Consider the following 13,662-nt stretch of genomic DNA (forward strand, 5'->3'; position numbering starts at 1 on the left):
GTCCTTTGAAGGAGTAACATGCGCTGTGGATAAGGGGGACCCTGTAAATGTACTATATTTGGATTTACAGAAGGCATTTGATAAGGTTCCACATCAAAGTTTATTGCGGAAAATAGAAGCTCATGGTGTAGGGGGTAACATATTAGCATGGATAAAAGATTGACTGGCTGGCAGAAAGCAGAGAGTATGCATAAATGGGCCTTTTTCGGATTGGCAGGATGTGACGAGTAGAGTCCCACAGGGGTCTGTACTGGGGCCTCAACTTTTTACAATTTATATCAATGACTTAGATGAGGGGAGTAAAGGCATTGTAGCTAAATTTTCAGATGACACAAAGGTAGGTAGGAAAGTATGTTGTGAAGAGGACATAAGGAGGGTGCAGATGGGTATAGATAGGTTGAGTGAGTGGGCAAAAATCTGGCAGATGGAGTTCAATATGGGAAAATATGAAGTTGTTCACTTTGGCAGGAAGAATAAAAAAGCAGAGTATCACTTAAATGGAGAACGGCTGCAGAATTTCAAGGCGCAGAGGGGTCTAGGTGTTCTCGTACATGATTCACAAAAAGTTAGTATGCAGGTACAGCAAGTAATTAAGAAGGCTAATGGAATGCTTTATTACGAGAGGAATTGAACATAAAAATAAGGACGTTATGCTTCAGTTATACAGGGCATTGGTGAGACCACATCTTGAATACTGTGAGCAGTTTGAATGCAAATGCATTGGGGGCAGTTCAGTGGAGGTTTACTTGATTGTTACCTGGAATGAGCAGGTTGCCTTATGAGGAACTGTGTCATGAAAGTATAATAATTCTCATAATATTATTGTGATTTATTGTAAAAGTAGGTTAATAGTGGGGTTTGGATAGTGTGTGTGTGTGTGTGTGTGTGTGTGTGTGTGTGTATGTGTGTGTGTGTATGTGTGTGTGATTAAATTACATCTTGTAGCCAAGCAGACTACAGGTTGAAGTTATCAAAAGAGGTGAAGTGTAGAAGTGTCTTTAATATGTTAATGAGTAAACATGGTTGGGTGCTTAGGATGTGAGGTGTAAAGGGAATTTGCATTTTTAGATAGAATTGGGGATTTGGTTTTCAAAGGGATCTCAGTCTGTTTACAAATAGCCAGACAAGCAAGCTAAGGAATGTAATTATTTTTCTCAAGTGTTATTGACAATATAGTGTCAACAGGAAAAGATTTATATTATGAGAAAGGTAAAGTTCCAAAGACATATGGACAATGGAATTTACCCATTAAAAGGGAAAAACATGCATAACGGAGGAAGACATTGTAAGATTTAACAGAAGTGTAAAAAGCCTCCAGTATTTGTGCATTAAGCCTGCTGTCTACAGAAACGGAAGCTGGGAAAAGCCACTTTGAATTCCACTGTCTAGGGTATTGTGTTAACTTGCTGAAATTGGTTTAAAATTTATTTTTTTACCGTTGCCTTAATGGGGGTATAATTGGAAGCCAGATTAATTAGGGGATTCAGGAGTTATTATACTAGTATTTTGTAGACCTATGTATGTGTTTGAAATCTTTTCTTTTGTTAATAAATGTTTAATTTAGTTTTTTTTTAAATATCTGGAGCCTTGGTGGACTTATTACTTCTGAATTCAGGGCACGCGTCTCACAATAAATACAAATTGCAAAACTGTTGTGATAGCATGATCAAGTTTCCCTCGTGGATTTGATCCACCTGGCACACATCATCTGCCCCATCATAACAAAGACTGGGCTTGTTTCCACTGGAGTTTAGAAGAGCGAGGGGTGAATTGATGGAAGTATATAAGATCTTGAATGGTCTTGATGAGGTGGACCTGGAAAGGATGATTCCTCTTGTAGGTGAGTCCAGAACTAGGGGGCACAGTTTTAAAATTAGCAGTTGCTAATCAGAGATGAGGAAAAAAAAAAATTTCTCTCAGAGGGTTGTGCGACTTTGGAACTCTCTGCCTCAGAAGGCGGTGGAGGCGGGGTCATTGAATATTTTTCAGGCAGAGGTAGAATAGATTCTTGTTAGACAAGGAAGTCAAAGGTTATCTGGGACAGATGGGAATGTGGAATTCGAAACACAAACAGATCATCCATGATCTTAATGAATAGCGGAGTAGGCTTGAGGGGCCAAATGGCCTACTTCTGCTCCTATTCCATACAAGTGGGAAATAATGACCCTCAATTCCATAGTTGGACAATCAAAGCAAGAGTTTGGAAAACTCAGCCAGATGTACAGCTGGCAAGACATCAGGCAAAAAAGGCATGCAAAGAAGTTGCGACCCTGAAGGACTCCTTGAAGAACCAATATATAGCCATGGAAAAACATGAGGAACTAAAAAGGATGTTGAATATTACTTCTGAAAAAGCTGTGTTGGAACTATCAGCAGCAACAAAATGATGCACTGAAGCCCAGAGTGAGTTGTCAAGTGGTCAACAAGAAAATAAACAGTTGAAGAAACAATTGATTATCCTTCAAGATCAAATGCAAAAGGAATGCATGACCATTCAGCAGCATGAAGAAATGAAGGTCGTCTTAAACAGCAGCACGGGAGCACAGCAGAAGAAACTCGAGGAGGCTACGCTGAATTACAGGAAAACTCAAGATGTAGCAAGCAAGCTTTGCAAAGAAAACAAAAACCTGCTGAAGAGTCTTCACACCCTATAATAACACCTAGGACAAAAGTTTATTCCTCTGGAAAATTACGAAGAGGAGCAAAATGAATTTAACATCACTCTGAGCACACTGAGAAATCAGTTGCCAGAGAAGACTTGGCAATGGTCAATATTCCAAGAGGAAGCCAAAAGCAAAAGAAACAGGCTGAAGAGCTGAAGAAGCAATTGAAAGAAAACAAGGCGGCGTTGGAAGGAAAAGCCGTAGAACTTTCCAAGCTGCGAGCAGATAACGAAGCCAAGAGTAGCACAATTACGGAGCTGAAACAAGTTAAGACATCACCGGAGATAGATCTCACCAACAGTCAATCTAAAAAAAAAAGACAAGGGCAAAGTTCCACAGCCAGGCAGAGAAAGAAAAGACAGAAATGAGATCAGAAAATGTAAATCCAACACTGAATCACAAGGAACTATGAGACATATGCCTGCATGCTAATGTAATGTAAAGGTGCTCAGCAGAGCAAAGGTTAACATGGGGCTGGAGGATAGCACCACCCACGGTATGATGTATAGAGTCACATGGCAACTTTCTAGAGAGAACACTCCAAAAGCAGCCTACCTGCATGGCAGCTGCACCATGCATGACAGTAACCTGGGATATGTAAATAGATAAAGATTAACAAAAAAATGTTAAAAGTAAAAGCAAAATACTGCAGGTGCTGGAAACAAAAACAGAAAACGCTGATGAACTCAGCAGGTTTAACAGCATCTGTGGAGAGAAAAACAGAGTTAACATTTTGAGTCCGTATGACTCTTCTTCAGAGCTCTGACGATACATACGGATTCAAAATGTTAACTCTAATTTTCTCTCCACAGGTGCTGTTAGACCAAACAAAAAAGATTCATGTTTAAACTTACAAGTCTCAAGATCTCATACTTGAGACACTACAGCGATGGCACCATAACACCTCATGGTGATCAACGGTGATAATACAACAAATGTATTCCTCTATATCTTTCCCACTAGTTGATGGGCAATAGAATATATCTGGTAATGTAATGGTACCTTTATTATTTGTTAGTTCTATCCAAATAGATTTTGCCCTTGACCCCTCTAGGACATCCTCTCTCTCTCTCTCTCCAGCCCTGTAATGTTCTCCTTAACAAATACAGATATCTGGGTTATCAGTTGCAAATTATGAGATCACACACCCGATATGAATAGAACCCAGAAGGGTCTGAACCAGAAGCAAGAGTGATTCTGGCACACTCTTCCATCTATCCTTTGCACCCCAATATTTTAAGGTGTTCTATTTTTCTAATGTAATACAGTGTTGCATTTTACCAGAAGGAGAGATGTTTTTCCAGGGATCTGATACATTTATGTAGGAAACTTATAAACACTTAGTACGAAGGAAAATCGACATATGTTATTTTCTCCGCTGTGTTAGCCCAAATTAATAACTTACAGCCAATGTGGACCTACCACCCTGTCGTAAATGGTACTTACGAGAATTGGGTGGAGGACTTGCCTCCGATGTCTGGTGATCTCAGCTTCTGCACCAGGATACGGATGATGTTCAGGAATATCAGGAAGTTGACCTGTACAATGAATATAAAATAATTTTAAAAATAGAACAACCTAGTCATTTAGACCCTTTGTCATCAAGCATTTGCAGATTTAAATTTTACATCACCTTCTTGCCCACAATGGCAACATTTTCCCATCCAATCTAAATTTGAGCTCCTGAAAGCCTTTTTTTTTAAACAATTATTGGATGTGGGCATCGATAACTAGACCAGCATTTATTGTTCAGAGGGCATTGAAGAGTCAACCACATTGCCGTGGGTCTGGAGCCAGACCAGGATTTCCCTCCTTAAAGGACACTAGTGAACCAGATGGGTTTTTACGAAAATCAGGGTCATCATTAGACTTTTAATTCCAGATTTTTACTAAATTCAAATTTCACCATCTGTCACAGTGGGATTTGAACCTGGGTCCCCAGAGGATTACCCTAGGATACTGGTCAGTGACAATACCACTTTGCCACCGCCTCACCACTTTATTGCCCCAGCCTGCTGTTTGCATTGCTTCTTCAAAGAATTCAATCAAGTCGGCTGAACGTGGTCATCCTTCTAGAAATAAATGCTGACTACTCTTTAATACAGTCTCTGTGATGTAGATTGAGGGATGAACATCGGGCAAACATCTGGGTTAACTTCCCTTCTCTTCTATGTTATAGTGCCACGGGAACTTTTACATGCACTTGAGGGCAAAGGGGACCTCAGTTTTAACATCTTATTCAAAAGCTAGCACCTCCGACAGTACAGCACTCCCTCACAGTACTGCACTGCTTTATCGGCCATGACCTTTGTGCTCAAGTGTTAACAACTGGGCCACAGGAAACACCAACACTTCAGCGTCTTTCTCATTCCAAAAATCTATGGTCCTTGGGGTGATAAAATTCTCTCTTTTATCTTCTTGGTCCTTGTTTCTTTTCATGAAGGAAATAAGGGGCACTGTTTAAAGCAGGTCAGAGGCTAGGAATCCTGTGGTGAGTAACTCACCTCCTGACCCTCCAAAGACTGTCCACCATCTACAAGGCACAAGTCAGGAGTGTGATGGAATACTCCCCGCTTACCTGGATGAGTGCAGCTCCCACAACACTCAAGAAGCTTGACACCATCCAGGACAAAGCAGTCCACTTGATTGGCACCACACCCACAAACATTCACTCCCTTCACCACCGACGCACAGTGGCTGCAGTATCTACTTTCTATAAGATGCACTGCAGGAATCCACCAAGGCTCCTTAAACTGCACCTCCCAAACCCATGACCGCTACCATCAGGAGGGACAAAGGCAGCAGACACATGGGAGTACTACCACCTGGAGGTTCCCTCCAAGCCGCTCACCATCCTGACTTGGAAATATATCACTGTTCCTTCACTGTTGCTGGGTCAAAACCCTGGAACTCCCTCCCTAACAGTACGGTGGGTGTACCTACATCACATGAGCTGCAGCAGTTCAAGAAGGTGGTTTACCACCACTTTCTGCAGGGCAATTAGAGATGGGCAATAAATACTGGCCTATCCATTGACGCCCACATCCCATGAACGAATAAAAAATAAAGTGATGAGGGAACTTGGAGCGCGAACCTCTGCCAAACTGTGTTAACTCAACATTATTACAATGATCCAGCTCTTCCTTGAGGCTTTTCCCTGCCTCATTTATGCTGAAAAAAGGTTTTTCTTTCATTAGGAGCTTCCATCTCACTGAGGCGGCTTCAGGCCAATCCACATCCAACAGCCTGCTCTGAAAACTCTGCTCACATGTTTTTGGACAACCATGTTAAATTCCACCACTGCAGCTGAGACAATCCACAACATTCTAAAGCAAATCAACCACATTCCAAATAAAGCAACACACAAGATATGGGGAAAAAGTCAATTCTCCCCACCTCCCAGTGTTAACCGATCCTTAAAAAGTTCCAGGATTCGGATCCACATCTTCACCAAAAATGAATGCTCTTCCTTTGGTCGTACCCTATCTGTATACCAAGTTTCGTTAAATCCATCAATTAGTTTTTGAGATATATTGTTTACATCAATCATATGAACGTACGAACTAGCAGCGGGAGTAGGCCACTCGGCCCCTCGAGCCTGCTCCGCCATTCAATAAGATCATGGCTGATCTGATTGTAACCTCAACCCCACATTCTCCCGGTAACCTTTCATCCCCTTGTTAACCAAGAATCTATCTAGCTCTGCCATAAAAATATTCAAAGACTCTGCTCCCACTGCCTTTTGAGGAAGAGGGTTCCAAAGACTCTCAACCCTCTGGGAGAAAAAAATTTCTCCTCATCTTAAATGAGTGACCCCTTGTTTTTAAACAGTGACTAACAGACCAACAAATGGGTGAAAACATTAGCTCCACCCACCCTCAGCGGCTGAAGTAAAAATGACCACTCAACCTATTGAGTCAATTAACCTCCAAGTAACCTCTCAATCAGGAAATTGTGGGTTCAAGTCCCATTGCAGAGAGCTGAGTGCAAAGACTATACTGTGCTGAGGGAGCGCTGCGCTGTTGGAAGTGGCACCTTTCGGAGGGGGGATGTCAAACCGAGGTCTTAACTGGGTGTAAAAAAATCCCGTGGCACTATTTGAAAAGAGCAGCGGAGTTCTCCCTGGTAGTCTGTGGTAATTCCAATAATTGTACCCTGAGGAAGGATGAGTCTGAAGCCAGCACGTGCCTTAAAACAGGTTTATTTACAGCAGCAAAGTAAAGGAACAGGCTCTCCCAGTTTGCCCCGGACACCCAGAGTGAACTGGTCTATATCCACGTGCGATGATTCCCTAATCCTTTCCCATCCGGGGGCATCTGTGCTTAATTACCAACTTAAAGAATGTACTCTATTGCAGCACAATTTCAACATTAACAGTCTGGTCAATATTTACCCCTCAACCAACTAACATCATTAGAACGGATTATCCAATGATAAAATGAGCTTCCCACATTTATCAGGTCTTACAGCAGTTTGTTCAGACATAACATGAACAATTTTTTTCAAAAGACTTGACCATCCTCTTCTAACAGACATGCACTGATAGCTCTTCCCGGAAGAGCAACAATCATTTGTGGGAACTTGCTCTGCGCAAACTGACTGCAGGAGATTCCTACGTTAAAACCATGGCTACACTTCAAAAAGACTTAATTGCTCAGAGAACAGATGGTGCAGTTCATCTGAAGGATGTTACCCCACAAAGCGGAGCACTCATTATGGCAATGGAGTATCAACCTAGATTTAATTGATATGCTAATTTGATTTTACTCCATTCGCTTGATCAAAAAATGAAGCATTTTACTTACTAAGACTGCGAACAGAATGGCACCTCTTATAATCCACCAGATGTATTCATTCTCGTTATCATCCCAACATCTAGAAGGAAATCAAGAGAGGCAAAGTAATGGTAAGTGAATATCAGATTGTTCCACAATACATTATAGACAAAAGAATAAAGCTTTCCATTATTAACACGTCTGGGCTCCATTTCTTCCTTTAGTCTAAGTCTAGTTCAGTTTTATTCAGTAAATTGGTGCGACGATAGGGTTGCCAACTCTAGGGCCTGAATCTTCTGGCCGGTATGCGGGGGGGCGGGGCCCCGCTCGCTGACGTGTAAAATGACGCGCGGTGATGTCGGGCGTGCATCCTGATGTCACCGTGCGTCATTCTGATCTTCAGTTCGGCGGGTGGGCACTGGAGTTGGCTGCGTGCCCACCGAACTGTCAAAGGCCTGTTAAGGCCATTACAAAACTAATTAAAATAATTAACGAAACCTTAAGGTTGGCGGGCAGGCGAAGAGCCCAGGAGGCCTTTGCATTTATCATGAAACCTCATCCACGGGTGGGATGAGGTTTCATGAAGGATTTATAAATCAAATAAATTTTTTAATTAAAATTCATCGACATGCCACACTGTCGCATGAGGGGACATGTCTGAAAGTTTTTTTTTTCTCCTTATTTAAATGTTTAAAAATGAAATGAAACTCCCTGAAGCAGCTCTGTGCCTCAGGGAGATTTCTGTGCTCTTTCGCATGCATGCGCAAAGGAGCGCAGGCCCCGACTCAGCCTCCTCCCCCCGCCTGCACAGGGAGCACACAGCGCTTCTGGGTGCATGTCACGCTGGGCGGGGCCTTAATTGGCCTGCCCGCGTAAAATGGCTGCCTGTGCCCGCCCGCGCCTGCTCCCGCTCAGCACCCCCGACGGGGAGAAAATTCTCCCCTCGGTTACGTTCCTGGAAGTATCGTTCAAATTCCACCTCCAAGTGCCTTGACCCACATTCCAGCCACTGCACTGGCCAACATGTCCATCATCTCATTTCCACACATCCAATCGGAAAGCAAACAGCCTCCTCATTACTCAATTTGATGACTTCTGAGGCTTTTTCCTCATTGCAGATATTTTTCTCACAAATAACCAAAGAGTTCACACGAACATACGAACTAGGAGCAGGAGTAGGCCACTCGGCCCCTCGAGCCTGTTCCGTCATTCAATGAGATCATGGGGCTGATCTGATTGTAACCTCAACCCCACATTCCTGCCTGCTCCCGATAACCTTTCACCCCCTTATTAATCAAGAATCTATCTAGCTCTGCCTTAAAAATATTCAAATACTCTGTTTCCACCGCCTTTTGAGGAAGAGAGTTCCAAAGGCTCACAACCCTCAGAGAAAAAAAATTCCTCCTCATCCTCTGTCTTAAATAAGCAACCCCTTATTTTTAAAGTGATCCCTAGTTCTAGATTCTCCAACAAGAGGAAACATCCTCTCCACATCCACCATGTCAAAACCCCAAAATCTTAAAAGTTTCAATCAAGTTACCTATTACTCTTCTAAACTCCAGTGGATACAACCCTTTCCTCATAAGCCCATTCCTGCTATTAATCTAGTAAACCTTCTCTAAACTGCTTCTCATGCATTTACACCTTTCCTTAAATAAGGAGACCAATACTGTACACAATACCCCAGGTGCCCTGTACAATTGAAGCATAACTGAAGCAACTTAAGCACATCTGAACAATTCAAGTGCGGGGAGGAAATGGGAACATAGTAGTGGTAGGGGACAGTATAATTAGGGGGAATAGATACTGTTCTCTGCAGCCATGAGCGTCAGTCCCGGAGGCTGTGTTGCCTGCCCGGTGCCAGGGATTAGAAGATCTCCTCAAGGCTAGAGAGGAACTTGGAGCGGGAGGGGAGGGATCCAGTTGTCATTGTCCATGATAGTATCAACGACATTGATGAGACTAGAAAGGAGGTTCTGCTGAAAGAATTTGAACAGTTAGGAGCTAAATTAAAAAAGTAGAACCTCCAAGGTAATTATCTCAGGGTTGCTACCTGAGCCACAGGCAAAATGGCATAGGGTAAATAAAGTCAAGGAGTTAAAAGCATGGCTCAGAGATTGGTGTGGGAGGAATGGGTTTCAGTTCATTGGGCACTGGCAGCAGTACTGGGGTAGAAGGGAACTGTTACGTTGGGACAGGCTTCATTTGAACTGTGCTGGGACCAATGTCCTGGTGAACTGAATAACTAGGGCTAGAGAGAAGCCTTTAAACTAAATAGAGGGGGTGGGGGTTCTAGAAAGGGAATACATAGGCTCACAAAGCAAAAGAACATGGCAGCTTTGCAGGGCAGCTATTCAGGTAATGATACCCAGTGTGTGACAGGAAGGGACAGAGTGTACAGACATAAAAAAAGTGCAGCAAATAGGGTCAAAGGGAGAAAAAAAATGGTAAAAATGCAAAATTGATGACTGTTTACTTAAATACACGTAGTATTCGGAACAAAATAAATGAATTAATGGCACAAATATAGGTTAATGGTTATGATCTTATAGCCATTATGGAGATGTGGTGATAAGGAGATCAAAGTTGGGAACTAAATATTCAGGGGTATGTGACTTTTCGAAAGGACAGGCAGGAAGGAAAGGGTGGTGGGGTAGCTTTGTTAGTACGAGATGGAATAAGTACAATAGCAAGAAAGGATCTTGGATTGGAAGATGTGGAATCCATATTGGTGGAGGTAAGGAATAGCAAGGGGAAGAAGACACTGGTGGGGGTATATAGGCCCCCGAAGAGTAGCTATGCTGTAGGACAGAGAATAAATCAGGAGATAATGAGGCCATGTGAAAAAGGCAGTACATTAATCATGGGTGACTTTAACCTTCATGTAGACTGGGAAAATCAAATTGGCAGAGGTAGACACGAGCAAGAATTCATAGAATGTATTCGGAACAGTTTCTTAGAACAATATGTTGTGGATTCAGCCAGGGATCAGGCTATTTTGGATCTGGTAATGTGTGATGAAGCAGGTATAATAAATAATCTCAGAGCAAAAGATCCCCTAGGAAACAGTGACAATAACATGATGGAATTTAGCATTCAGTTTGAGAAACTTGGGTTGGAAACAATTGTTCTAAACTTAAATAAGCGTAATTACAAAGGAATGATGGCAGAGTTGGCTGCAGTGGACTGGAAAAGGAGTTTAGCAGAAAAGATGATTGATGAACAATGGCAGATGTTTAAAGAAATAGTTCATGACTCACAACAAAGATATATCCCAGTGAGGAAGAAGGATGCTAGGAAGGGAATAAACCAACCATGGTTAACCAAGGAAGGTACGGATAGAATAAAATTGAAAGACAAAACATACAATGTGGCAAAGATTAGTGGTAAGCCAGAGGACTGGGAACATTTTAAAAACCAACAAAAGATGACCAAAAAATAGAGGGAGAAAATAAACTTTGAGGGTAAACTAGTAAATAATATAAAAACGGACAGTAAGAGCTTCTTTAAGAATATAAAAAGGAAGAGAGAGGCCAAAGTCAATGTAGGCCCCTTAGAGAATGAGGCTGGGGAAATAATAATGGGGAACCAGGAAATAGCAGAGGAGTTGAATAAATACTTTTCTTCAGTCTTCATGGTAGAACACACTAATAGCATTCCAGAAATACTAAATAATCAAGGGGCAAAAGAGGGGAAGGAAATAAATACAACAACTAATACTAGAGGAAAAGTACTGGAGAAACTAATGAGGCTAAAGGCTGATAAGTCCCCTGGACTTGATGGGTTGCATCCTAGGATATTAAAGGAAGTAACTGCAGAGATAGTGGATGTACTGGTAGTAATATTCCAAGAATCCTTAGACTCAGGAAAAGTCCCAGGGGATTGGAGAACGGCCAATGTAACACCCTTATTCAATACGGGGGGTGGGGGGGGGGTGCAAAAATGGGTAACTATAGGCCAGTTAATTTAACACCTGTCATTGGGAAAATGTTAGAGTCTATTATAAAGGATGTAATAGCAGAGCATTTAGAAATGCATAATCTAATCAAGCAGAGTCAGCATGGCTTCATGAAGGGGAAATCTGCCTAACAAATTTATTAGAATTCTTTGAGGAGATAACAAGCAGGATAGATAAAGGGGGACCTGTAGATGTAATATATTTAGATTTCCAAAAGGTGTTTGATAAGATACCGCACATAAGGCTACTTAATAAGATAAAAGCCCATTGTGTTGGGATAGCATATTAGCATGGATAGAGGATTGGCTAACTAATAGAAGACAGGGATTTGGGATATGGGGGGACATTTTCAAGATGGTAACCTGTAACTAGTGGAGTGCCACAGAGATCAGTGCTGGGCCCTCAGTTATTTACTATATATATTGACTCATATGGGGGAAGTGAATGTACTATCGCCAAGTTTGTGGATGACACAAAAATAGGTGGGAAGGTAAGTGGTGAGGATGACACAGAGTCTACAGAGGGATATAGACGAGTTAAGTGAGTGGGCAAAAACTTGACAGATGGAATATAATGTGGGAAAATGTGAGGTTATGCACTTTGGCAGGAAGAATAGAGGAGCTGAATATTATTTAAATGGAGAAAGACTGCAGAAAGCTGCAGCACAGAGGGATTTGGGGGTCTTTGTGCATGAATCCTAAAAAGCTAACATACAAATTCAGCAGGTAATAAGGAAGGCAAATGGAATGTTGGCCTTATTTGAAAGGGAATGGAGTATAAAAATAGGGAAGTCTTGCTAAAACTATACATGGCACTAGTTAGACCACACCTAGAATAATGTGAACAGTTTTGGTCTCCTTATCTAAGGAAAGATATACTGGCATTGGAGGCAGTCCAGAGAAGCTTCACTAGGTTAATCCCGGGTGTGGAGGGAATTTTTTATGAGAGGAGGTTGAGTAGGTTGGGCCTGTACTCATTGAAGCGGCGACCTTATCGAAACATATAAGATTCTTAGGGGGTTCAACAAGGTAGATGCTGAGAAGTTGTTTCCCCTTGTGGGAGAGTCGAGGACCAGAGGGCATAATCTCAGAGTAAGGAGGCTCTCATTTAAAACAGGGATGAGGAGGAATTTCTTCTCTCAGAAGGTAGTCAATCTGTGGAATTCTTTATCACAGAGAGCTATAGAGGCTGGGTAGTTAAGCATATTCAAGACTGAGATAGACAGATTTTTAATCAGTAAGGGAATCAAAGGTTATGAGAAAAAGACAGGCAAAGTGTAGTTGAGCATTATCAGATCAGCCATGATCTCATTGAATGACAGAGCAGACTCGATGGGCCGAATGGACTACTTCTGCTCCTACGTCTTATAACTTGCCCCATTTTGAAATCAATTTTCCTCACATTAAATGGTAACATTCTATTAGCCTTCCTAATGACCTGCTGTACCTGCATGCTAGCTAGCCTTTTGTGATTCATACACTAGGACACCCAGATCCCTCTGAATCTAAGAGATCCTCAATCTCTCACCATTTAGATAATTTGCTTCTTTTTGCCAAAATGGACAACTTCACATTTTCCCACATTATACTCCATTTGCCAGATCTTTGCCCACTCACCTAACCTACCTATCCCTTTGTAAATCCTTATGTCCTCTTCACAATTTACTTTCCTATCTATCTTTGTGTCATCAGCAAATTTAGCAACCATTTCTTCCATCCCTTCATCCAAGTCATTTCTATAAACTGAGGACCCAGCGCTGATCCCTGTTGCGCACCGCTCGTCACATTATACCAACTCACTGCTTTCTGTTAGCTAACCAGTCTTTTATTTATGCTAATATGTTGCCATCTACACCATGAGCTTTTATTTTTGGTAATAGCCTTTGATGCGGCACTTTATAGAACGCCTTCTTGAAATCTAAATGCAGTACATCTATTGGTTCCCCCTTATCCACAGCAATTCATTGCACCTTTTTTAAAAAAAAAGACACAATTTTATTCAAGTGCTCCTTTGACTTTTCTCTCTGCAGTGTCCTGGAGATTAATATTCAATTCATGGAGACTCCAGGATAATCTTGGGAGGGTTGGCAATTACTAGGAGGTGGTGCTGTATGTCGATGGTGGGCAAGTCCTCCATCATTACTTGTTTGCACAGTGACAATTGCCAAGGAGTGAGTTCTGTAAGCTGGTGCTCAGCTCACTCTTTGCTGTGTTTAATGGTATGAAAGGAGGAAAAGGTTCAGCGAGGATTGCTAACTCCTCACCTC

At 41.9% G+C, this 13,662-nt stretch overlaps 1 protein-coding gene across 1 annotated transcript in view; it reads right to left on the minus strand.

Annotated features, from left to right (window-relative positions):
• LOC144672518 (vasoactive intestinal polypeptide receptor 1-like) overlaps nt 1–13,662 on the minus strand; it is a 51,282-nt gene that overhangs the window by 19,945 nt on the left and 17,675 nt on the right. The window contains exons 6-7 of the mRNA XM_078534365.1: nt 7,469–7,538; nt 4,110–4,201 (exon numbers count right to left, since the gene is read on the minus strand). Of these exons, the coding sequence (XP_078390491.1) occupies nt 4,110–4,201; nt 7,469–7,538 (162 nt within the window). The remainder of the gene's footprint in view (nt 1–4,109; nt 4,202–7,468; nt 7,539–13,662) is intronic.

The sequence above is a fragment of the Cetorhinus maximus genome, chromosome 3 (assembly GCF_964194155.1).
Source record: "Cetorhinus maximus chromosome 3, sCetMax3.hap1.1, whole genome shotgun sequence".
NCBI classification, from domain to species: domain Eukaryota; kingdom Metazoa; phylum Chordata; class Chondrichthyes; order Lamniformes; family Cetorhinidae; genus Cetorhinus; species Cetorhinus maximus.